The sequence below is a fragment of the Olea europaea genome, unplaced genomic scaffold (assembly GCF_002742605.1).
Source record: "Olea europaea var. sylvestris unplaced genomic scaffold, O_europaea_v1 scaffold973, whole genome shotgun sequence".
Lineage (NCBI taxonomy): Eukaryota > Viridiplantae > Streptophyta > Magnoliopsida > Lamiales > Oleaceae > Olea > Olea europaea.
Window position 1 is genome coordinate 109,827 of NW_019268234.1, and position 27,881 is coordinate 137,707.

General features: G+C 35.6%; 1 protein-coding gene and 1 pseudogene across 1 annotated transcript; one reads left to right on the forward strand and one right to left on the reverse strand.

Moving 5' to 3' along the window:
- Positions 1-524: 524 nt before the first annotated feature.
- LOC111392764 lies at positions 525-21,576 on the reverse strand (annotated as a pseudogene).
- A 467-nt stretch (positions 21,577-22,043) lies between these two features.
- On the forward strand, positions 22,044-27,736 carry LOC111392756 (protein LST8 homolog). Its single transcript, XM_023018151.1, has 11 exons — positions 22,044-22,323; positions 22,493-22,627; positions 23,516-23,617; positions 23,705-23,817; positions 23,910-23,979; positions 24,728-24,805; positions 25,323-25,439; positions 25,523-25,617; positions 25,779-25,858; positions 26,346-26,405; positions 27,243-27,736. Exons 2-11 carry the CDS (start codon positions 22,520-22,522, stop codon positions 27,368-27,370), a joined length of 951 nt encoding a protein of 316 aa, XP_022873919.1. The 5' UTR covers positions 22,044-22,323; positions 22,493-22,519; the 3' UTR covers positions 27,371-27,736.
- Positions 27,737-27,881: the final 145 nt, after the last annotated feature.

Here is a 27,881-nt window from a genome sequence, read left to right on the forward strand (position 1 = left end):
TGGAAATCTTTCATAAATCATTACACACTGCTTCGTCCCTGCGCTGAAACTAGGAATCATTACGATTAAAAGCAGATAACCTACTAGGTACAGTCCTAAAAGAATGAAGGTGAAATTGAATCTTTTCCGAGTTTGATGACCAGTCTAGAATCACCAATCCTACAGAGGAGTACTTCCCCTCTGAGAATATAAGAACCTCTTTACAGTTCACCAATTACAGCAACACCTAGCACAGAAAGTTCCCAAATATCCAGATTGAATAAGTTAATACATTAAGCATTATATACAAGCACAATTGAGGTGAACAAACATGCTAAAACTACCATATTATTGAACCAAAACTATAGCTGAAAGCTCAAGGTTGGGGATCCGATTTTAAGACCATTTGATCTAATGCAAAATGGCGTATAGCATTACAATAAGCTTTCCCATTCCTTGATTGAAGCCAGTACTCTGCTCCCCGCACCTAGTCTTTGTGCTTCTTTCTCTTCTTCTCCTTCTTTTCACTTCCATTTGCATTATCATCAGGTAAAACAGAGTTTTCTTTCATCCTCGTGCTTCTTCTTTTTCTTGGACTTCTCCCCATCCAAGATCCCAGAATCTGCATTGGCTTTATCCTTCTTCTTCTTATCCTTTTTCAATTTCTCGCCACTAACATCTACAGCATCTTCACCACCCTTGTTTTTCTTTTTATTCTTCTTCTTCTCTTTCTTCCCAACTTCCACAGTCTCAACCTCATCTACCTTCCTCAGTTTAACCCTCTCTTTCATCTGCATGGTCTCTTCAGCTTCCAAAGAGACCTTAGCTTTTTTAACATCTTGTGCAGGGCTACCATCAACCTTGTCTAGTTTGCGCTTACATCCCTCCTCTTCATCATTCTTGTCCTTGTGTTTCTTTTTCTTCTCAACTTCATCAACAGCACTCACCAGTGTCACCACTTTCGTGGGAGCGGCCAACTGTGGCTCTGCAGCTGCTGCAAGACCAGCAACCATAGAATCACCTCCAGTAGGCAGGGCAATATTCCTCAATCACTCAGCCGGGGTATTCTCATTTGGTTTCACATGCTTATCCAACTTCCCCTCCACAATCAGTTTCTTCTTCATTGAAGCCCTTGGCCCCAACCCCCAATTCCTAGGATACGTATTCCTATCCATTACCACTCTCCCCGTTTGAATCTCATTACATTTAATTTCATTATATTCCATTTTTTTCTCTCCTATTTTCAACCACACAATCTTTCATAAAATAATATTATACGTAAATTGAATTTTTTTTTCTTTTTCAATCACTCATTTTTCAATAAAACTATTCCATTCATTTTCATTTCCAAAGAGTGGGGGCCAACGGGGTCCACGATCGCATTTGTCATCTCCGCAATCCCCATAGCAATTGCCTCACCCTTGGTAGTCATTAATGTAAGAAATTAAACCCTAATGTCAAGATCTTTAGAATTCATGATTTTCACATATGAATTTAATTGATCAAAAAACATACCTTGATCCATTGCAATAATTGAGAATTTTAGATCTGCAAAATAATAAACTGTTAAATTAAAGAATCCGTTCTCTCACTTTTCCTCTCTTTTATTGAATGAATTAATTGATGGGTTTCATTCACATTTATAGGCAAAGAGAGGTAGTTTCCAATGGACCATAATACTCTCCACTTATAGGCAGAGAGAGGTAGACAATTATAAAACTGCCATTTCTTAATTGGGCCAATAAGATTTTAGTAATATTAACCACATTTAATTAATTCTTTAATATTACATGGGCCACAACATAATTGGTTTTACATTCTCCCACATGGCCCGTGTAATATTATTTTGTTACATGGTATATAACATAATGCGCATACCATGAACTAAAATCCATCATACATTAGCCATTAAATATATCATCTTTAAGTAAAAACTAATAAGAGTCATGACGGTTTTACACCATCATATAAGCATAATTCCTTCCATGTACTACAGTATTAGTCCCTACCCAACATGACACATAATGAGAAGTTCGATAATTGCATTACAATAATGTCTTTGAAATTACTATCCATATCAGCATTCACATAATCCATTCACGTACATGACCCGCAATTATGAGAGGAATAATATTTTATCAAAAATAATATATAAATGAGCTCAAAGTGTCAATACATAAGCATCATAAATTACATAATAATGTTAATGATAATTTTCAATAATGCCCATCCTTTCGACAATGTTCATTAAATGTCTTTGGTGGCAATCCTTTCGTTAATAGATCTACAATCATAAAATTGGCGCTAATATGCTCGATTGACACCCTTTGTTTTTAAACTTCTTCTTTAACGACAAAGTACTTTAATTTCATGTGTTTAGCACCTTTAGAGTATTTGTCATTCTTTGAAAAGAAGATTGATGCAGAATTATCACAATAAAGTTTCAGCAGCTTGGCTATACTGTTGATGATTCCAAGTCTTGAAATAAAGTTTCGCAGCCAATTTTCTTGAACTATGGCCTCAAAGCATGCCACAAACTCGGCTTCCATAGTAGATACAACAATGATTGACTACTTCACACTTTTCCATGATATAGCTCCTCCAGCTAAGAGGAACAAATAGCCAAATGTGGACTTTCTAGTATCCACACATCCAGCAAAGTCCAAATCTGAATATCCAATGACCTCCAAGTTATCAGATCTCCTATAAGTGAGCATGTGATCTTTCGTTCCTTGCAAGTATCTCAATACTTTGTTTGCAGCTTTCCAATGATCAAGTCCCGGGTTACTTTGATACCTGCCTAGTATTCCGACAGCAAAACTGATGTCTGGCCTGGTACAAGTCTGAGCATACATTAAGCTCCCAACAAGAGATGTATAAGGAATAACTGTCATTTGTTTGCGTTCCAATTCGTTTTTAGGATAATGCATGAGACTAAACTTGTCTCCTTTATGAATTGAAACAACACTCGTCGAACAATTTTTCATATTAAATCTCTCTAAAACTTTATTGATATATGCTTTCTGAGACAACCCTAACAATCATTGTGACCTATCATGGAATATTTCAATTCCAATCACATACGTTGTCTCTCCCATGTCTTTTATTTCAAAATTTTTAGAGAGAAATTTCTTAGTCTCATATAATAGACCAAAATCATTAATAGCTAGCAAGATATCATCAACATACAGAATCAGAAATATAAACTTGCTCCCAATGATCTTTAGATATATACATCGATCAACGACGTTTTCCTTAAATCCAAAGGAAGTAATGGTATCATTGAACCTAAGATACCGTTGACGTGAAGTCTATTTAAGTCCATTTATTGATTTCTTTAACTTACACACCGTGTGTTCCTTTCCTTCAACTGAAAAACCTTCAGGTTGATCCATATATAATTCTTCATCTAAATTTCTATTTAGAAAAGCAGTTTTTACATCCATTTGATGTAGTTCTAAGTCATAATGAGCTACTAAAGCCATTATAATTCTGAGTGGGTTTTTCTTAGAGACTGGTGAAAATGTCTCCTTAAAATCAATGCCACATTTTTTATTAAAACCTTTGGCAACAAGTCTAGCTTTATATCGTTCGATATTACCATTAGAGTCGCGCTTGGTCTTAAAGACCCATTTACACCCAACTCTTTTACATGATTCTGGTAATTCGACGAGATCCCAGACTTCATTATGTTCCATAGATTTCAACTCGTCTTTTATAGCATTTAACCACTTATCAGAATTAGCGCTCTCAATGGCCTGTGAAAATGAAACTGGATCATCATCAACAATTCCCAAGTGAAATTCTAACTCTTGTAGATAAACCGCATAATCATCAGAAATAGCAGGTCTATGTTGTCTTTGTGACCTTCTTAATGCTATTTATTGTGGTTCATTTAATGCAAGTTCATCAGTGGTAACTTCATTGTGAGGTGTTTAATCATTTATTTGTTGTTCGGATAAATTGTCAAGTCGTTCAACAATTTGAGGAACAACAACATTAGAAGAAGTTGAGGGTAGAAAAACTTGAATTCTAACTTCTTGTATTTCCACATTTCGTGGTTCAAAACTCCCACTAAGTTCACCATGCTTAATGAACCTAGTATTTCCAGTTTCAACAATTTTAGTATTATGGTTAGGACAATAAAATCTATACCCTTTTGATTTTTCTGGATAACCAATGAAAAATCCACTGATTGTTCTTGAGTCTAGTTTCCTTTCACGTGGATTATAAATTCTTGCTTCTATCGGGCAACCCCAAACATGCAGGTGCCTTAAACTTGGTTTCCTTCCCGTCCACAGTTCAAAAGGAGTTTTTGGAACTGCCTTACTAGGAACCCTGTTTTGCAGATACGTAGAAGTCTTTAATGCAAACATCCACAAAGATATAGGTAAAGAAGAATCACTTAACATACACCTAATCATTTCTATTAGAATACGATTATGCCTTTCAGCCACATCATTTTGTTGTGGTGTGCCTGACATAGTGTATTGAGAACATCACCATGTCTTTCAAGAAATTTAGCAAATAGACCTGGGTGTTGTCCAATTTCATCGTACTTTCCATAGTATTCATCACCTCTATCAGATCTAATAATTTTTACCTTTCTGTCTAATTGCCGTTCAACTTCATTGACAAAAATCTCTAAAGCATTTATATCTTGAGACTTTTCATATAGTAGATAGACATAACCATAACGTGAAAAATCATCGATAAAGGTGATAAAATACTTTTTTCCCACCAAATGATGAAACATCAAAAGGCCCACATATATCGGTGTCTATTATCTCAAGAAGCTGTGTGCTTTTTGTGGCTCCTTTCATTGTGTGTTTGGTTTGTTTACCCTTAATACAATCCACACAAGTTTCAAGATCACTAAAATCCAAGTCAGGAAGGATTTCATTCTTTACCAATCTTTCTATCCTTTCCTTGGACATGTGACCCAAACGTTTATGCCACAAGTTAGCAGATCGTTCATTCAGTAAACCGCATTTAGTACCAACATTATGATATAAGGTTAAAAGAGTCTCGGCAAAAAGGTTATCAAGCTTTAATTTATATAAGCCATCACAGAGAATAGCGGAACCGATAAGATGATTTTGTTTAAACAAATTCAAACATCCATTTCCACCATCAAAGAAATATCCAACAGAATCAAGTTTCGATAAGGAAACTAAATTACGAGAAATAGAAGGTACATAAAGAGTCTGAAATAAATCTAAATGATGTCAGTATCTAAAATCAAACGATAGGTTCCAATGGCTTCAACTGGAGCTTTGACTCGATTTCCCATGAGGACAAACTTTTCATTTGGATTTATGGTCTGGGTTGAAAGGAATCCCTGTATCGTATTAGTAACATGAGTGGTACATCCGGAATCAATCCACCAAGTATTATAAGGAACTTTTGCCAAATTAGATTTGAAACATAAATAAGAAATAATCTTACCTTTACTTTTGAACCATGCATTACGTTTCAGGCAGTCCTTTTTATGGTACCCAGTTTTGTGACAGAAATGACACGTATCCTTTTTTGTGTTCCATATTGTGGATTTGGGCAGAAGACTCATTTATCTTTAGTGGTCCTTGCTTAATGCCCTTTCCAAATCTTTTCTTATATTTCTTTCCAACTCTTTGATGACTTACGAGATGTACAGAATGAGTTCTTTGATTCTTAAGTCTTGTCTCCTCTTGCACGAGCATACTGTGCAATTCATTCACATTCCATTTATCTTTTAAGGTATTATAGTTCATATGAAATGGATCGTACTCAGGAGGCAAGGAGTTGATGATGAATTGTACCAAAAAGTTCTCATCCACAGTCATCCCAAGAGTCTCATTTCAGTAACATGCTCATGCATGGTACGATAACCATCAAATTTCATGGTGGTTAAGGTACCCATCAATGTACCAGCAAGTGATTTGTCAGCTGTTTGGGAACGTTCTTCCACAAACTTCATATATTGGTTAGCATTCTCAGTTTTAGGGATAGTAGATTTGATATTATTTGCTAAGGTCATCCGCATAAACATTAGGCTTAATCTGTTTGACCTCTCCCAAGTCTTATGGATAGATCTTTCATCAGCACTGCTCTCATCAATAAGATCAGCGGTTTCTCAACTTGAAATGCCAAGTCCAAGCCCAAAACACCTAAGTTGAACTGGACTTGTTCACACCACTCAGAGAAATTGAGTCCATTGAACGGTGGTACAGATGAAGCATGACAATGCAAAGAAACAGGAACAGATACTGCAAAATATAAAATGCTCTAACATTAATACTTTGAGTTTTAATTTCAGATTCAGATAACAATAAATGTATAGCGTAGTTCTCTTTTGGGTGATATTACGTTATACCATCATAATAAATATAATGATGCTAATTTAATTTCACTTAATTGGTAATTAAATATACTCTAATTAAACATGTATGATATCTTTGGATATACAAAACACATTCGAACAAGTAAATCAATTAACCACGATTATGTTCAAGATTAATAAAATTAACTGATCAACCTTTGGGCAATCCATAATAATTTTATAATCTATGAACGTCGATATACTCTTGACACCAATGTAAAGTCATTTTCATTTATAAACATCAAACTATCAAGAGTAATTGACAAATAAATTATGTAATTTAGTGTTCGAAATGCCATAATGTTTGGCCACTTTGGTGACTACCAAACAACATTAATCAAACATTAATTACATAAATAAAACATTCATATAAATGACTCATCAAAACTTTTGAATAAATCACTTTCCATACTTATTATTGCTTGTAAAATAATTACCACACAATATTCATTATTGACAATAAACAAACAAGGCACTGAAGGATGTTAAACTAGATATAATTTAACTTAATCCATAATTTAAATCTTAAAATGATAGATGTGGATTAACCAAAAGCAGTCAAAACTAACTTCTGCAATATTGTACACTTCTGCCAATGTTTTCGTGCATTAATTGGTTTTGCAATTTCAATTTTACATGTTACTGCTTCTACCTTTTCTATATTCTTTGTACCGTTAAACCTTGATAAAGTAATGTTCGATAAAGTAATAACCTCGATTATACAATAATTTCTTTCGATCCCGACTTAGGCCAATGGACTAAAGTAATAACCTCGCTAAATGCATTAAATAATAAAAAGAAAATTGAATCCTTAAGGGCCCAATAAAAATAAAGTAATAATTACTGGATTTTATTGAGAAAAAATATATATATATAGACCAAAATCTTTCAATTAATCAAAAATATCCGTACAATAATCATTCCTTTTGAAAATATGCATCTATAGTTTATTATTTTTTCTTCCCACCTAAATCAAAATGAACCCCATCCTTAACTTTTTGTAGAGCATAACTTCCGAAATATTTTGCTCGTGTTGTAGCAAGTAGTTGCTTAAGGTGACTATTGCTTGAAATGCCTCTTTTGACGACACATTTGGGATAATGCTACTATCATCTGGTTCAGGATCATTCTCATCATCATTACTGTTCATTACCGATTGAATAATTTCTTCGTCTGTAGGTGATTCCATAACTGCATCATTCTCGTTAGGATAGTTCAAAAGATGTTCAACATCCATCACATTTCTATAGTGTAAATTAGAGATGACATCATTTAATCCTTGTATATCTTCATCTAATTCACCAACTTCTGGTTCGGGAACATTGTTTTCTTCTGACCGAATATTGCAATGCCGAAAACAATTTGCAATTGTTGTTGTCTTCACATCAAAATTTCAAGCCATGTTAGCAAAATTAATAGCATTCAAAATATTAATTTTTTCAGGATTTGGTGCTTCAACCTCAGGGCCTTGTAAGATGCTAGAATAAAAACGATGACGATAATGAGCTTTGAATGCTCGAATAATCCCAGCATCACATGGTTGAATCTTAGACGTTGTGTTAGGAGGTAAGAAAAATAACTCTACATTTCTCAAGCCTTCAACTACCTTTGGATGAGTTGGGCAATTGTCTACTATTAAGAGAACCTTCCTGTCATTCATTCTCTTATCAAACCAACCAACAAAATCTTGAAAAAGCAAGCCAGTCATCCAAGCTTTCTTGTTGGATTGATACTTGTAATTAAGATTGTTCATGTTCACATTTTTAAAGTATCTAGGATTTGCATACTTACCAATAACCAAAAGTGGTACTTTGTCAAATCCATCACTATTGCAACAAACAACAACAGTAATTCTCTCCTTATCTTTTTTGCGTCCTTCGAGCTGCTTGGTAGCAAGTGAACGATCAGCTTCCAATCGGTAAAATAATCCAGTTTCATCTATATTGTAAATATCTTTCAACTGAAACTGATCTAGTTTTGATCGTATTCCAGTTAAAGCATTTTCAATGTTCTCCATGATAACTGAACCACTTTCACCAAAACGTCGGTAAGATTTGATTCCATATCTTGCCTTGAAACGTTCTAACCATCCACTAGAAAAGCTGAATTCTAGATTAGTTTTACCATACATTTTTGCAAAAGCTCTTTTGCTTTTCCTCGGATAATTTCTCCAGGCATGTTCACTTTATTTTGCCTTTGAAAAAATCACTCATACAAAACTTTCTCTAAATCAAGATATTTTGTCGATTTGTGCCTTTTAACATCGCTATTTTTCATCTCATTTGAGAAATATTCCGACGCCCTTTTGAGAGTGTTCGATATTGTTGATTGACTAATAGTCAAATCAAACTTTTGTTGCACCCATGCTTGCATATCTTTTTGGCTAATAGTTGGATTCTCTTTCTTATGCTCACATATTGCACTCCTTATTTTATCGGTTAAAGTTGATTTTTTTACTCCTTTCAAATGATGAGAAGACATTGGAGGGGAAACAAAATATTGTATGTGCTTGGAATATTTCTTCCAAACATCTAGCTTTTATAGGTAAAGACTAAACATTTTCATTTGCTATGTACGTGAACTTAGTTTTTAGAGACATTAAGTTTCACTAAAACTTTTGAGCTTTCCTAGATTTAAATAATACTTTGATTAGTGTCTTTTGATTTTTCTTACCACATACAATGTACATATTCCCTAACAAGGCTCTGATACCACATGTAAGAAATTAAACCCTAATGCAAAGATCTTTAGAATTCATGATTTTCACATATGAATTTAATTGATCAAAAAACATACTTTGATCCATTGCAATAATTGAGAATTTTGGATCTGCAAAATAATAAACTGTTAAATTAAAGAAATTGTTCTCTCACTTTTCCTCTCTTTTATTGAATGAATTAATTGATGGGTTTCATTAACATTTATAGACAGAGAGAGACAGTTTCCTATAGGCTATAAAACTCCCCACTTTCCATCAAAGTGGACAATTATAAAATTGTCACTTCTCAATTGGGCCAATAAGGTTTTAGTAATATTAACCACTTTTAATTAATTCTTTAATATTACATGAGCCACAAAATAATTGGTTTTACAATTAACACAACTTCCTCTCCAACCTCAATATCATTTTCAAACCTCTATAACCCTGGAATTGATACTTTACACCATAACATATAGCATTCACCGCAGAATCCTTCACCACTAACCTCTTATTACTATTCAAAACCACTTCTAACGGCATAATTACCCTCCTCAAATAACTCTCGTCCCTATAATTATCATACATCCACTGTGCATCCATAACATCGTGCATCGTCACCATGTTATCCTTCTCCCCCCAAAATCTCTGAGCGCACTCTTCTTAGTTCCTGCATCTGCCCTCCTACACCCAAAAAAAGCCCCAAATGCACACACAGAATCTTCACATAAGTCCCTGCCTCACAGGAAATCCAGAACACAACTAAATGCCTGTCGACATCATAGTCTAGCAACTTACTCTCATATATAGTCCTAATACTAAGTTGTCTATTCACAGTAGAAATAAGTGTTGCTGCTGGAAAACAACCCCCGTCAGCGTCTCAAGTGCCCTAGTCACTTTTGCAACCTCGGGCACTTTAGAGTGCAATCTAGTAATAAAGACATACTCTTTCCCGGTCCCTGCTGGGATTTTACCAAACGCGTAACTGATCAATACAAACAATCAAATTTCCAGTAACTTTCGGGTCCAAAGTCCCAGAATGCCCAGTGATGTGTACAAAAATTATAGCCCGACCCCAAACTTTCAAGCATGGCCCGAGGTCAATACCTCGAGCACTCTCGTCTTCAAATATCCTCTAAAATGTGGTCGGGCTTCTTAGAGGTCGAGGACTAATAATCTGGCCTTGCTAAGGTCAGGCCCACATGCCAAAATACTGTCCTCGTCTCGAGCCTTTTACGTGCTTCAGTCCTCTTATAACTCAAACTCTCTACATTCATCCTTACCCAAATATCAAACGTATTATAGTCCATGTCAAATGCTGAGGAGTAATTATAGTATAACTCAATCACTCTTATTTGATAAGGGTAAGGACTCTAAGTGGTTGAATCCTTTTACAACTCAACCACCAACGTCTATAAATACAGAACCAATGCTCATAATTCAGGTACGCTTTTACAATACACTTGTATTATATGCTTTTGCCCAATTTCCCTTTCTGACTTAAGCATCAGATGGGCAACGAGCACACACCTCTTTGCCTTTGTTTTAGGTACCGAAAGATGCCGTTCGTGTTCCATCTTAGTCCTCAACCTCGGGATCTACCAGATACAATTTTTAGTATCATCAATGGCGCCGTCTGTGGGAAGTGATACATTAACCATGTTCTCACCACATTTAAAAAGTCACTGGAAGGACAATGATTCCGAGCAATTCCTCAACCAATGATCTCAAATTCAAAAATCCAGTTCTCTTTCTGTTTCCAAAATCCAGAATTTAAAAAAATTACTTAGTAAACGTCAATGGAATTCATAATTCATCGGGATATTTCCCACAACAATGGCTGTTCACCTACATGATTGCCCATGGTAGTTTATTCTGATCGGCGCTTGGGAATCATTCTTCTCCGCCTCTAAAATTCTTGTGCAAACCCAATCGTCTTTGTTACATAACAAGGCCACCGAAAAAATTCATCTTACGATCAGTTTCTCTGTCAAAAGCAAGGGAAAGATGCTACTGGTATGACAAATGTAAGGCAAAAGGCCACACAATACTAAACCAAGAAGCAAGAAATTGAAATCGACCAAAAGTAAACTGTGCAGAAAATTGAATAATCAACACAAGATTTCTTTCGGCCTAAGTTCCGAAGGTTCAGCGACCACATCTAATGCCTACATCTTCCGTTGAGCATCCAACAAGTTGGATTACGCTCGGTTGCACTATAATAGCTAAAAAATGGCAACGAAGGGTTACAAGAGTTCAATACACTGAGATGAAGTAAAGATACTTATCTCTCAAGATCAACTCAAAACCTTCGAAGAATCACGAAGAAACTTCACTGCATTCCTCTCAAAACATCACAACAGAAGAGAACACAAACCATTACAGATAATCACTCAAAATATCTAAACGAAATCACTAAAACTTTTACATTTAAGGCCTTAAATCAGAGATTTGAGCCACAGTATCAAGTAGAACAAACCCTAACCAGACGAGGGGTTTTTCTTCTCTCTCTCTCTCTCAAAGACCAAGAGTAAAACTCGTAATGGAGTCAATGTGAGTGCCAAGTGAAACGACACATTATAATGGAAGGTTCTAGAATCAATCCAACAGCCAAGGTTCAACCACCTGTCGCCATCCACATGAAAGTGTCAATTTAATAGAGTTGCATTTCCACAAAACACGACTTCATAGTGTAATTAAAATTTTGGAAGCAAAATACCATGGTTCGAATCTCACATTCTCCACCTTGCTACCAGAATTTTAGAACTGTAGTATAGCCAAGAGCAAATCCTTAACTCATTATCATTTGCTCTATTTACCTGTACAAAAAATTACAAAGTATCAACGGATAAAAGTTTCAAATAGTTTAGGAATTTGTTTAATGGAATTACTTTTGTACCCATATATGATGGATTAAAATGAGTAGAAACTTTATCAATCTTAATTTCACCTTTTGAGACTATACCTCTTACAAAATGATACTTAACATCAATATGTTTTGATCCGTCATGAAACATGGGATTTTTGCTTAGGTAAATGGCACTTTGATTATCAGAAAATACCACAGTGGGATTAACATTAAAACTCATTTCTGTCAATAAACCATTTAACCAAATCCCCTCCTTAACAGCATCAGTTGCTACTATATATTCTGCCTCAGTAGAGGATAGAGCTACAATTTTCTGAAGTTGAGACTTCCAACTAATGGCAGTACCACATAGTGTATAAAAGTAGGATGAGGTTGACTTTCTATTATCTTTATTTCCAGCAAAATCAGAGTCAGTATAGCCTTTCAAACATATCCCATTTTTATCTGATTTCAACACTAAACCTAAGTTTGATAACCCCTTTAGGTACCTCAATGACCATTTTAAAGCATGCCAATGTTCTTCACCAGGATTACTCATGAATCTACTTAAAATGCTAATACTAGATGTAAGATCAGGTCTGGTGCATATCATCAAATACATCACAGAGACAATTACATTAGCATACAGAATTTTTGACATTTTGGCATATTCATCTTCAGATTTAGGACAAAATTCAGAAGATAATATAAAATGAGTAGTTACAGGCTTACAATCATGCATGTTAAATTTTTTCAAGATTTTAGACACATACTCACATTGATTTAAAAATAGCATATTTTTATCCTTGTTTCTCCAAATCTGCATGCCCAATATTCTTTTAGCAGCACCAAGGTCTTTCATATCAAACTTAGAACTTAACTTTGATTTAATATCATCAATTTTTGATTTATCAGAACTAGCTAGCAGCATATCATTCACATACAGGATCAGATATAATGAGTTTTCAACTCCACTGCCTTTGCAGTACAAGAAAGTATCATATTGGCTTCTTTTAAATCCAAGTTTCAAGACAAAAGTGTCAAATCTTTTGTACCACTGCCTAGGCATGCCTAGGTGCCTGCTTTAGGCCATACAAGGATTTCTTTAACAAACAAACAGTGTTTTCAGGATTCCCTTTCTCAAAACTAATTGGTTGTTTCATGTATATTATTTCATCTAATTCTCCATACAGGAAAGCAGTTTTAACATCTAGTTGATCAAGTTCCCATTTAAATTGTGTGACAAGTGCAAGTAAACATCTAGCAACAGAAGAAAAAATTTCAATATAGTCCACACCTTCTTTTTTGTGTGAAACCCTTTGCTACAAGTCTAGCTTTATATCTTATATTTTTATCATCACCTTCTCCAGATTTTATTTTATAAATCCACTTGCAATCAATTAATTTTTGTCCTTTGGGCTTATCAACTAGAATCCATGTCTTATTTTTAAGGAGTGAAGACATTTCATCTTCCATGGCCATTTTCCAATTTTTTCTTTCTTTACATTTCATGGCTTCTTCGAAAGTGTTTGGCTCATTTTCAATTAGGTCTTGGTAGGTAAATAAGGATACAAAAGTATCACTATCAAACCTAGTGGAGGGTCTGATTTACCTTCTCTCCCTATCTCTTTTGAGTTGATACTCATCAAGGGGAAGAGTTGCAGAATCAGCCTCTTCAACATGTTCAGTTTCATCTTTAGTTTCAGGTAAAATAACATGTTCTTCATTTTCATTTCCTTCTGCAGTAGTTACAGAAATATTCTGGTTACTACAGGAATGCTCCACCTCAATTTGGACATCTTTTTTAGTCAAGTTATTTTCTTTTCCTTCAAGACATGGCATCAAGGATTCATTAAAGACTACATCCTTTTTAATTATTACTCTATAACCTTTTCAGATTTAACCCATAGCCTGTACCCTTTAACATGTTCATCATAACCCAAGAAAACACACTTTAATGATCTTGGTTCTAGTTTACCAACATTTTGATAAGCATAGGCAGCACAACCAAATATTTTCAGATAAGAGTAATTTACAGCACTATTAGACCACATATTTTCAGGAATAGCAAAGTTTAGTGCACTAGTAGGACGTCCATTAATCAGATAAGCTGCAGTTTTAACTACTTCACCCCCAAAACGTTTTAGGCAGTCCAAAGCTTAATAGCATGCATCTAACTTTGTTTAACATAGTTCTATTCATTCTTTCAGCCATTCCATTTTGTTGAGGAATGTGTGGAACAGTTTTGTATCTCATGATGCCATATTCCTTACAAAGATTATCAAATTCAGAATTACAAAATTTCAAACCATTATCAGTTCTTAAATATTTTATTTTAAGATCAATCTAATTTTCAACTTGAATTTTCCAGTTCTTAAAAGCAAGAAATGTCTCATCTTTAGACTTTAGTAGATGAATCCAAATTTTTCTTGAGAAAGCATCAACTATTAGTAAAAAAATTTAAAATCAGTTAAAGTAGAGACAGAAGCAGGACCCCACAGATCAGCATGTAAATATTCAAGTCTTTGTTTGGACTTATGAATTCCACTTTGAAAAGGAAGTTAAATACAGTGTTCACAGGAGTCAAAATCATCAAGATTATGTTTTCCAAAAACACCTTTTGAATGCAAATTTTTAAACCCTTTTTTCCAATATGACCAAGCCTATCATGCCACAGCTTTGCCAAGGTAAATTTTTTAGATACAACAGAAGCAGTCAAACCAAGCAAAGGTTTTGCATTCAGACAATAAAGGCCATGTCTCTTAGGGGCTGAAGTGACCAAGTCATTTCCCCTAAGAATTTTTATATGTCCTTGACCCATAATTATGTTAAACTCTTTGTCATCTAAAATTCCTAAGGACACTAAGTTCATTTTCAAATCTGGGACATGTCTTGTGTTTTCTAGAAACAAAACATTACCATTTTCTAGTAATAATTTGATAGTTTCAATTTCACTCACTTTATATGCAAAGTTGTTTCCCATTATAACCTGTCCCCCTTTGGTTCTTTCTAAATTTATAAAATAGTTTTTGTTGGGGCACATATGAAAAGAATATCTTAAGTCAAGTATCCATTCATTACTTAGGCATTTTCAGCACTTACTAACACAAAACCATTTTATGTTTTAGTTTTATCATATGCCAGTGCATTACTTCCATCAATGCCCTTTTCTTTTGAATCATTTTTCTTTTTAAAACAATCTTTTGCAAAATGACCAAGCTTTCCACAATAATAGCATTTTTTACCTTTTGCATTATTTTTTGTCTTACTTTTGTCAACCCATCTTTTATTAGTTTTTGAAAACTTAAAATTTTGTATATGTTTTTCAAAAGATTTTCCTTTAATTAAGAAATTAGTTCCAGTACGACTGTTACTTGACTCAGCCTTAATTTCTAAAGCTTAATTCCTTAAAGCATTGGTTATATCATCAACAGTGAGTTCTTCCCTACCATATTCAAGGGCAACTTTAATGTCCTTATACTTGTCACTTATGGAGTTTAACAGAACTACAGCCAATTGATCTTTTGAAAGTTTTTCATCACAATTGGCCAAGTCTTGGGTAAGTTTTGTGAACCTACAAAGGTTCTTTTCTATGTCAACTGTAGGATCCATTTTAAAGGAGAAAAATTGTTTTAGAAGAAAATATTTGTTTGGAGTGGTTTTGATCTCATACTTAGCCTTAAGTTTGACCCAAAGATCAAAGGTGGTAGTAGTTTCACCTACCTCTCCGATCACATTACCAGACAAATACAGAAATATGGTACTCCAAGCAATTTCCTCAAGTTCAGATTTCTTATTAGGTGCTAAACCCTCATGCCATGAATTATCTAATGCCTTAGCACATTTCATTTGCATCAAAATGGCTTTCATTTTCTGACTCCACATATCAAAATCAATTTTACCATCAAATTGACTCACTTCAAATTTTACAGTAGCCATAATGCATGCAAGTGATTACAAAACAAGATTTTAGCAAAAATCAAAACAGTTGTAAACAAAAACCTTAAATTGTCAACTTTGAAATCACAGTAAATCACAAAATAATAAATGATTTCACCAATCAAGAAATATCAACAGAGAGAGCAGGCTTAATCAATCAGTAGAAAACCAATTAATAGGATTAGATTATAAGGTTTCACAGATCTCTCCAACTAGATTCTCCCAAGTTACACACCCGAACTTGATTTATCTCAAATTCCAGTGGCCTCGTAAGAGCCACTGGACAAAGATTAGTCTCAAGGGGGTTTCAACGGTGTACTGGAAAATCAGGGAAAGTTTAAGAAACACAAATTTCTCAAATGTAATATGCAGTTAGTTGAAAAAGATTCTCACCGAGCGAGTTCAATGACTCGAGGCAGTTCAAATCTGCTTTTCAACAGTTCCAAAAAATTCAAGATCTATCGAAGATCCACCTTTCTCTCCAAGATCTGGGTATCTTGCTCCTCAGTATGGCTCTGATACTACTGTAAGGCAAAAGGTCACAAAATATTAAACCAAAAAGCAAGAAATTGAAATCGACCAAAAGTAAAACTGTGCAAAAAAATTAAAGAATCGACACAAGATTTCTTTCGGCCTAAGCCCCGGAGGTTCGGCAACCACATTTAACACCTACATCCCCCGTTGAACATCCAACAAGTTGGATTATGCTCGGTTGCACTATAATAGCCAAAAAATGGCAATGAAGGGTTACAAGAGTTCAACAAATACACTGAGATGAAGTAAAGATACTTATCTCTCAAGATCGACTCAAAACCTTCGAAGAATCACGAAGAAACTTCGCTGCATCCCTCTCAAAACATCACAATAGAAAAGGACACAAATCATTATAGATGATCACTCACAATATCTAAACGAAATCACTAAGACTTTCACATTTAAGGCCTCAAATCAGATATTTGGGCCACAGTATCAAGCAGAACAAACCCTAACCAGACGAAGGATTTTTCTTCTCACTCTCTCTCTCTCAAAGACCAAGAGTAAAATGCGTAATGGAGTCAATGCGAGTACCAAGTGAAACGGCACATTATAATGGAAGGTTCCAGAATCAATCCAACAGCCAAGGTTCAACCACATGTCGCCATCCAGATGAAAGTGCCAATTTAATAGAGTTGCATTTTCACAAAACACGATTTCACAGTGTAATTAAAATTCTGGAAGCAAAATACCATGGTTCGAATCTCACAACAAAAATCCCCCTCAATCCGCTTCGATTCATAGTTAACTCTAGCCCTAATGTTTAGCCTCTTCCAAATAGCCACAATTCTCTCCAAGGCTGTTTTTTTTTTGGTGGGAGTATCTATATAAAAATAGCAACCGTCAACCTTGTTTGTGTAAAATATATATGTTCTTCAAAGCTCCCGCTGCCAAAGTGTGTATATATTAATTTATTTCAGCAATAGGCAGCTCTAATTCCAGTTGTCGGCTTCTCTCTCCGTGCGTGGGTATGTATAAATTTGTTTCAGCAGTAGGGTCCAAGGTAGCCCTCATTTCTTGTAGTCGTGTACGTGTGTTTTGTATGTAATAACCAATGCAGACTTTGACAACGACTCCGCACTTCATAATTAGGATTTCTTTGGTGGGGTTTCGAGAATCGTGACAAGTCCTCAAAAATAATTTGAGACGTGGATCTTTAAGCAATTCATTTGATGAAATATGGTAGCTCCGCGCAATTTTTTTAGCCGTCTAAATTGTCGTAAAACCTACAGCCACGTGAATCTACTCTCTTCCTTTTAGACCGGCCCGATTGCTTATTCATGGGTTGTTCGAGGTCCTTCACTGCTTCAAGCATTAATGGTTAGGTTACTTTTTCCTAGGCACACGCAATCTTTTGCAACAAATTGTCCTTCTTCCAGATGGATTTTTCTCCAAATTTTGATTGTTTTATTCGGGTCTATTTGGCTAGGACAAAATATCCATGGGTCACTTTGGGCCTAACTTGCAATCTGGTTTTGAGGGATTGAAAGAATTTACTTTGGGTTTTATTATTAGGCTTTAGCAGACTTGGGCCCAAACTTCATGGAAATTTCTCACCAGGATTAATTTTGATCGGACCACATAACTTCTCAAAGTCATTTTATTGGCACTCGTCCTATTTATTCCTTTTGGGCCCAATGTAAAGTCATGGACTCATGGGAAGGTCTCTTTTTATTCTACTTTAATGTTAAAAGGACTTGGGCTAAACATTTATTGGGTCTCACTGCATCTAGCTTCATAAGGCACTTTGGACATGTTAACTTGCTGCTAATGGTTCTTATTTGTGTTTCACAAACTGATTATTGGGCCCCATGGTTTTACTGGTTCTCTTTAAGCTATCATCTATTTTAATTAAATCATGTGGGAGAACGCCAGAAGCAATCTATTGAGGAATTAGAAATTTCAATTTACATTCCATGTCCATGGAATCGTTTATGATTGGAAATTTATCAGCACCGAGAAAATATTTGTTTATTGCTACCGGGGGCCTCGATATTGAAGATGGTCATCTCAAAGGAATTGTTCTTGCAAGTGCATGCAAACTAAAGATAATGCGAATAAGTCAATGTTTTAGATGGAGATACACAACACCTAGCTCTAAACCCGGGTATGTTTTTGCCTAACGGAGATATTCATTTTTTTATTCTGTTGTGAATTTTATATTCCCCAAGCAATTCAACTATGGATATTTCACCATGCTAGCCTTTCCATTTTCTTATCATGTTCATCTTTTGATAGCATGCCATTTATGTATTGATAGGGATATAATGTAATTTCAACTAGTCTATGGGAATGCACGCACTTAATTATAAAAATATAAAAACGAAGCTTACCTTCAAATAAAATTCTTTGCACTCATGTTGACGATAATTAACAAAAAGAAAAATGTCAATTTCTAAAATTCATGTGGAAATTTTGCTTAGACATCAATTCAGGACACCTGCATAATTTTGCTAAGTTTTACATGAGAACTATAGCTTCAAGAATTAATCATCATTGTGAAAATGGAAACTTTGTAATTCGAAACTAATGAATGCACTTGAGCAATTGATTTGTTATGTTAGATAAGTGCTTGAGCTTTTAATGATTTTATTGATTTACATTTTAATGAACAAAAGCTATGCATTGAAAATATTATGAAACCATTATTTGCCTATAGCTTTTACACTGCTAATATGGAACAACTGTCATAATTAGTTGAGATTAAAATAGAAGCTCGTACGTACATGCTAGAATAAATATTATGGATCTTTAAAAGATGTCAGTCATACAACATACATTATATGATCTGTGTTTCAATCTTTAAAAGTATACATTTAGCGTAAGGTCGTGCCCCGAACACGCAACTAAATCAACTCTTACATTTAGCGTAAGGTCATGCCCCGAGCATGCAGCTAAATAAACTTTTACATTTAGCGTAAGGCCGTGCCTCGGTTATGCAGCTAAATAAACTCTTACATTTAGCGTAAGGCCATGCTCCGAGCACGCAATTAAATCAACTTCTACATAACTCTTACATCTAGCGTAAGGTCGTGCCCCGTGCATGTAACTAAATAAACTCTTACATTTAGCGTAAGGCCGTGCCCCGAGCACGTAGCTAAATAAACTCTTACATTTAGCTTTAGGCCGTGCCCCAAGCACGCAGCTAAATCAACTTCTACATTTAGCGTAAGGTCGTGCCCCGAGCATGCAACTACTCTTACATTTAGCGTAAGGCCGTACTCCGAATATGCAACTAAATAAACTCTTACATTTAGTGTAAAGTCGTGCTTCGAGCATGCAGCTAAATAAACTCTTACATTTGGCATAAGGCCGTGCCTCGAGCACGCAGCTAAATCAACTTCTGCATTTAGCGTAAGGTCGTGCCCTGAGCATGCAGCTAAATCATCTCCGACATTTAGCGTAAGGTCGTGCCCTGAGCACGCAACTAAATAAACTCTAACACTTAGCGTGAAGCCGTGCCACGAGCATGCAGCTAAATCAACTCCTACATTTAGTGTAGGGTTGTGTCCCGAGCATGCAGCTAAATCATGTTTAACGTCTAAAGCAGCTAGTCGATAAATTAGTATAAAGTCTTGCCCCGAACAAGCACCCTATGCCTTGCACTACGCAAGCACTCTAAGTCTTACACCGATCAAGCACCCATAGCCTTGCCTCGTACAAGAACATAAACCTTGCCTTGTGCAAGTACCTAAACGTCGCCCTATTCACACATCCCAAAATTTCAGCTCCAAGTAAAAACCTCGATGTTATTTTTCATCCCGAGTTCATTCAGCTGAGTTCTCAAAAATTTTGACGAGCTCGGGATAATTGTTTAATATTGGGCTCAGGGGCCTATCCTCGAGCTCAATACATTGTCAAAATCCCAGTCAAAGAGCTTGGGATAATTATATTCAGAATAGGATTGAGCTTAGTCTCTTATATGATTCTTGACCTATCTATCAAGCCTTTTCATTTCAACTCTTTCACAAAGCTCGAGGCCAAGCTCTTTCATTTCAAATTTTGGTAAAGCTCGAGGTCGAGCTCATTCATGCCAAATTCTTTTACAAGGTCGAAGTCAAGCTCAGTTCTTTCAAAAATTTCAACAAAGACGATCAAATCCTTCCTTTCAAGATTTTTAATGAGCCTTGAGATCGAGCTCATTCTTTTCAAACTTTTAAAATAGTCAATACTTACTATCTTAAACTATGTGCTCGGGGGCCTATCATCTCGACATGAGCATGTCTATTCTTGAACCTAATATCCTTATGCATCTCATGCCAGAAACTTCTACATTGCACATGAGCTCTGACATGGATGCATAGGGGCCTATGATGTGTACAAAAATTATAGCCCAACCCCAAACTTTCAAGCATAGCCTGAGGTCAATATCTCGAGCACTCTCATCTTCAAATATCCTCTAAAATGTGGTCGGGCCTAATAATTTGGCCTTGCTAAGGTCGGCCCACATGCCAAAATATTGTCCTCGTCTCGAGCCTTTTACGTGTTTTAGTCCTCTTATAACTCAAACTCTTTATATTCGTCCTTACCCAAACATCAAATGTATTATAGTCCATGTCAAATGCCAAGGAGTAATTATAGTATAACTCAATCACTCTTATTTGATAAGGGTAAGGACTCTAAGTGGTTGAATCCTTTTACAACTCGATCACCAACATCTATAAATACAGAACCAATGCTCATCATTCAGGTACGCTTTTACAATATAGTTGTATTATATGCTTTTTCCCAATTCCTCTTTCTGACTTAAGTTTCGGAGGGGCGATGAGCACACACTTTGTTGCTTTTGTTTCAGGTACCGGAAGACGTTGTTCGTGCTCCATGTCAGTCCTCAACCCGGGATCTACCAGATACGATTTTTGGCATCATCACCCAATTTTCTCAACTCGCAAAATGCGCTTAATCCACGCCACAACTTCATGGGACGAGGGGTTCGCGGGTTTATTGAGATTAAAAATACCGTGTTTAACGTGCTCAGGCAAGGGGCGTTTCTATGGGGAGAAACCAGAGGGAATGGTGGTGTAGTGTCCAGTACGTACATGCAATTGTCATAATTTTTAAGTAGAATCGACCACTGGGAAGTGTCTCAATGGCAGGAGCATAGCTCTGGGGCTTTATCAAGAAATCAATGGCGTCAATTGTGGGGCTTATCGAATCGGATCCTTTAGATTTGCTTTTCTTCTTTTTCTCGAATTGTGATACCTGAACATCGGCCATGGCTACGAATGGGGTTGAAAAGGGAGTAGAAAATGTAGAACTTAGGGTGGTTTGTTAAGGGAGGAGGCAAAATTGCATTTTCCAGACAAACAGAAAGGGTTTAGGGTTTTGGTGGGTGCATAGAAATATGAGCATGTTTGGTGTAGTTTAAAATCCAATTAAAATCAATTTTTTGACTGTTATTTCACTATTCCATCTATCATTTTTGAATTCTTTTCTCACAAGTAGGACACACTTTATCTCTAACAATTAAAAAATCAATTAACATAATTCTTACTAAGTAAGCACTATATATACTTAGGTCTAGCTTTTGGGTGGGCAAATGACAGAGAGGCAGAAACGAGTTGGTGGGTTTAAACCCGGCCCAATGATGAAATCCGGACCTAAGGTGAGTTGCGTGGAACAATGGAGTGGATGTGGAAATCTCTGGAGGTATTTTGACATCTACTTGTAAGTAAAAAAAGTATAGTTTAGTAAAATCGCCGCAAAACATTTGCAAATTAATTTGCTCTGTTCGAAAAAGAAGTCTACACACCGGCCACCTTCGCTATACAACTCTCCTAGAGGAATTACAAGAAAAATGTAGATGAAAAATTCTCGAGATTTTCTACTTATAAGTTAAAAACTGAAAGGCCTCTATTATGGTAATTGTACTGCGCTGAAGAACAGGCTTCCTGTATTTGGATCTCCTCAAAACCCTTCACAAAACCCATCAATGACTTGAATTTTCCGTCTGCAATTTTCCGGGTAATTCATATGAAAAATGACTTCTTTATTTATTTATATCCGAATTTCATCCGAACCCAATTGATTTTAAACCGTATTTCCCCAAAAGAACATTACTTTTGGTTTTCATTTCAATTTATTTCCAGGTATTTTTTGACCTTTTTGTGTTAATTTTTCTCATGTCTTTTAGCCGTACCGATAAAGGAAAAGAACAGCTATGAGTCAACCACCTGTGGTTCTAGCTACAGCGAGCTATGATCACACCATTCGATTCTGGGATGCAAAAAGTGGGCGGTGCTATAGGACCATCCAGTACCCGGAATCTGTATGTTCCTCTCTCTTTTTCGGCCTTTTATTTTCATTCAGCGCTCTCTCTCTCTCTTTCTCTCTCTAATTATTTAAATGCTGTTGTAATTGAAGTAATTGGGTGTATACTAGAGCTGTCAATAAGTTTGATATTTTACTGAATATGACTATGAGGTTTATAGGTTGTGATCCCACACGTGTACAAATTACCTTTAGAGTGGACACTATACAAGTTTGTGGTTAAATGTTTAATTTTTGAAAGTGGCTGGCTTTGCTTTCAATTTTTCACATCATTCTGGCCAAAATATGTGTAGAATTAGCCACTTATCTTAGCTCAAAAGATTGTGAGGAGGATGATGCTGATTAGGGATCCTTGAGGAAAAAAAGAGCAGCACATACAAGCCATTAATTTAGAATGATTATTAGCAAATAGACTAAACCTTGCTGCATTTAGTGGTACAAGTATCTGGTCGCTGGAGTGTGTGGGCGTAGGTACATTGATGTCCAAGGATGTAATAAATAAGCAATGGAATCTCTTTTCATTTTTCCTTTTGCTGTTTCGCATGGTTGCAACACATTGATGATGCTCAACAATCCATACTTTTTTCTCTAAGAATTGTGTCTGTATATTGCTTACTCGTTTGATGCAAACCTGTTGTGATAAAATTGGTAAATTGTGAATACGATTGCTTCTTGTTTGATGTTGTCCATTCATGAATATAATGCACGAACAACATACCACTTTGTAGGTCTCTCATGAATCACAGTGGAATATAGATAATTCACGTGTATGAAATGTTTGCTTTTATCCTTAGAACAGTAAGAGCAAGGTTAATTTTATGCGGATTGGGTGTTTTCTTAGTCAAAACTGATGCATCCATCCCTCTATTTTATTTTATCCAAACAGCTAGTGAACCGGCTTGAGATTACCCCAGATAAACGCTACCTGGCTGCAGCTGGAAATCCTCATATTCGGTTATTTGACATTAACTCAAACAGCCCTCAGCCTGTATATTTCTCCTCTTCTGAATATTCTTTTTATATCTTCAAACATTGCCTCCTGCTAATTTTTGTGACATCTTTGTTACTGTGTCAGGTGATGAGCTATGATTCACACACTAATAATGTTATGGCAGTTGGATTTCAATGTGATGGAAATTGGATGTATTCAGGTTCTGAAGATGGCACAGTGAAGATTTGGGATTTGAGGTGGAGGAAGTTAAAGAGATTTTAATTCGAAATTCCTTTTTTCCCTCTTGTTTGATGTAGGTTTAAATATTCTCTTGCTCTGGATAATGTAGAGCACCAGGTTGTCAGAGGGAATATGAAAGTCGTGCCGCAGTTAATACTGTTGTTTTGCACCCAAATCAGGTGCCTTTCAACAATGTTTTTCTTTCTTTCAATGGATTTATATTTTTGGCCAAAAAAAATTTGAATTCTTTAAGGTTGTGAGAAGGGAACTGGTTCCGGTTTAACAGCGGTGACTTATATATGTCTTGTCTATTTTATGATTTTCAATTTAGTTTCCGAGGGCATGTGGAATTAAAACTGATACTCTCCTTTGTGTTCATATCTCCTTTGCAATTCCAGTTACCTGTTCCACATAATGGGCTTTAACTATTTGCTTTATTATAGATGTATAGGTTATAAGTTAAACTGAGAAAATATATCCTAGTTAATATTGCTGATGACTTTCTTGCCCTGACGTAGAGAAAATTAGTAGTTGAATGGATCTTTGAGGCTTGTTTTGTAGAATAGACAAGGATATAGGGCTTACCAATATCTCCATGTGGCTTTATTGGAAGATATAATGTGATATTGTAAAGAGACTTTAATATTGCATTTCTTTGGCATTACTATAATGTTTAATCATGTTTTCAAGGAAAAATTTAGGATGTAATTAAGTCTGAGTGTCAGACAGATTTAGCCCCTGTTTGAAGAGGATTAAAATCAGAATTTTAGTAGATTTTGATAAAAATTGATGAAATGTGTAGTAAAAATTAGTTGTTGACTTCGACTTTAGATTAAATCTGGATTTGAATTTTTACCAAACTGGGGCTTAGCTTTTTTAGATGTCATAAGATGGCTCTTTGCATTATACTCCTTTATTGATTTGCAGACTGAGCTGATATCTGGGGACCAAAATGGCAACATTCGTGTCTGGGACTTGACAGCAAATTCATGCAGCTGTGAGTTGGTAAGTTGCTAAGACATTGCCTGCAATTGTATACGAGTTACATGAAAAACTTGGCCTACTCTTTCTTTTATAAAGATTGCAAGTTTTCAATTTGGTTAATTACTTAAACTCACCTATGGTTTGTCCATTATACATATTCCCTATGTGAATTTGTAGTTACAGTGTACTCCCCTTCAATTGCCCTTTTTCATAACATAATTCCCCTTGGCGTTTACCACCATGTTAGTTTCCAGTAATAGAAGAATCTGACAAGGAAGAATTGAGTACCAGATCCACGGGGGTCTTCTAGCATAATGAAAAAATCTCAGGGGAAGGTGGATGTTATTAACTTTTCAAATAAAATTTGGAGTAGAATACACCTTAAAAGCAAAGCTGTGAGTAGGGTATTTTCTCGAGTTCTTTTCATTACAAGGCAGCCTCGATCATAGTAATTTGTCATCTCATAAATTGTAAAGTAATAGATTTTCTTGTGGGGGATGATCGGAAAATTCGATAATGTTTTAAACTATATCATCAGGTTCCTGAAGTGGATACAGCTGTACGATCTTTGACCGTGATGTGGGATGGAAGCTTGGTAGTGGCTGCAAATAATCGTGGGACATGTTACGTCTGGCGCTTGTTGCAAGGGACCCAAGTAACATTTAGATGCATATTTATCTATACTTTGACATGAACTTTACAATTGGCATTTTAACGTGAATTCGCATTCTATTGCAGACAATGACCAACTTTGAGCCTCTTCATAAGCTGCAGGCTCATGATGGATACATCCTTAAATGTCTCCTTTCCCCCGAGTTGTGTGAACCTCATCGGTCAGAATCTAATACTGCCTTCAAGGCCTAATTATCTAATTGATATTTCCGTAAATTGTTTTGGCTTTTCCGGTTTTAATGTTCTCCAAAAGTGTTATTTGATGTTATTCGGATGTTGAACCTGTTTTACTCACTTCTCTTTTCAAAATGGTGATTTTTAGGTATTTGGCTACCGCATCTGCTGACCATACTGTGAGAATATGGAATTTAGACGGCTTTACCTTGGAGAAAACACTAGTCGGTATAAATTAGCTTCTCATTTATTGGCTGCAACAGGTCTTAGAGCATGTTTGGCTAAGCTCAGAAAAGTTAACTTATAATAAATAAGAAAGTTTAAGAATAAATATTTTTTTCCTGATTGGTTATAGTTAGAAGTTACTTATTTTGACATTAAGCTCCTATTTGGTATAGATTCTTTAAATCTCATTTTTCCCACTCATTCTCCCAATAAAATAATTTTACCCATGGAACTGTAACTTTTCCTTATTTTTTAATCACACATTCTCCGAAATATTACTTTTCACAAAAGCTACTCAAAAAACCTATGTCAAACAGGCCCCAAGGTTTTCCAAAATAATTTTTTTTTTCTTATAGTAAAAGGTAACATCAAACATGTTTGAAAACAAATAATTTTAGAACTTTCACTTCTTTTTTAAAGATTGGCTAAACATGGTGTTAATTTTGTAATCTGTTCATCAAGCTTTATTTTGATCTTAATGAGCTTTCAGGGCATCAGAGGTGGGTTTGGGATTGTGTTTTCTCAGTGGATGGCTCTTTTTTAATCACAGGTATGCTTTAGAAGGCGTCCATATCTTTATGTAATGGATAGTACTTGTCTGGGGTTAATAATCCAAATAGTCATTGAATTTTGCAAAAAGTTTTCATTGGGTCACTGTATTTTAAAAATCACCCGAGTCATCACTGAACTTTGCATAAGAAATACATGGGGTCGCTGAACTTTAAAAATCACTCCATTCATCACTAAATTTGTTAAAAGATTTTCACAAGATCATTGAACTTTGTAAAAACTTTCCTAGTTCGGTGGCCCCTGGGAAAGTTTTTGCAAAGTTCTGTGATGAATAAAATAATTTTTATAGTTCAGTGAATCGGTGGAAATCTTTTGCAAAATTTAGTGACCATGTGAAAACATTTTACAAAGTTCAGCGATGACTTGGGTGATTTTTAAAGTTCAGTGACCCGGTGAAAACTTTTTGCAAAGTTCAATGACAATTTGGGTTATTAACTCGTCGTTGGCTGTAATCTTTCTTACAAAAATAATGTTTTAAAACTGCACTTTGGCATATCGACATGTTTAGTAAGGAGAATTGAACAAGACTCAACACTGTTAAAAAAGAGAAGCCAAAAACAATATATTCTATTAACTAAGTCGGGGAATTGACCTCTTAAGAACCTGTAATTGATGTGTCTTACTGATGAACTGTTGATAATTTGCAACAATCTTATACACCGTAATGTTTCTATATATAACATACAATATCTTAAATCATAGAAACTCCTACAACAAGATTGATATGAAATTGTGCTAAACATGATGTGTGCTTTCATGGTGTTTTGACTATGCAATTTCGTTTTTTCTTGACACTTGAAAATTCTCAATTATGCAGCTTCGTCTGATTCAACAGCAAGATTATGGTCCATGTCCAATGGTGAGGAAATCAAGGTCTATCGAGGGCATCAAAAAGCTACAGTATGCTGTGCTCTTCATGATGGGACTGATCCTTATTCATGTTGAACCTAGAGTGCATGTTTGGTGTACTGCATCCTGTACAGTACAATCATAATATTGTTCAATGTTGTCTAATCCTTTACCAAACGTGCCAAGACTATACTTCCTCCTCCATTGCATAGTGAACTTTTTTACCGCAACCCTGAGGTGAGGTGAGGTGAGGCGAGGTGAGGCTCCTTACAGAATGGAGCTTACTAATTAGATTTGATTTCGAAATTATATTTACTTGGTCACTTGTATGGTTGTTTTGTGAATATGACTTGGTTTCAACTTCTTATAGTTGAACAGCACAATTTGTCAATTGGGTCTTGTATTTTATTTGTGGACTCGCTGAACTTTGTTTTGATTACATCTAATGATTTTCTTAGTCTACCTGCTTTCTCATTATTATGTTGTGATGTGAAGTCATGGTTAGTTGGCATATGTGACATGTTCTTTCCATTGTTAATTTTAGTTGTGCTGATGTGTGTGGCTCCATCTTCGCCACCACCCACCTGACCCATGATTGCAGCATCTG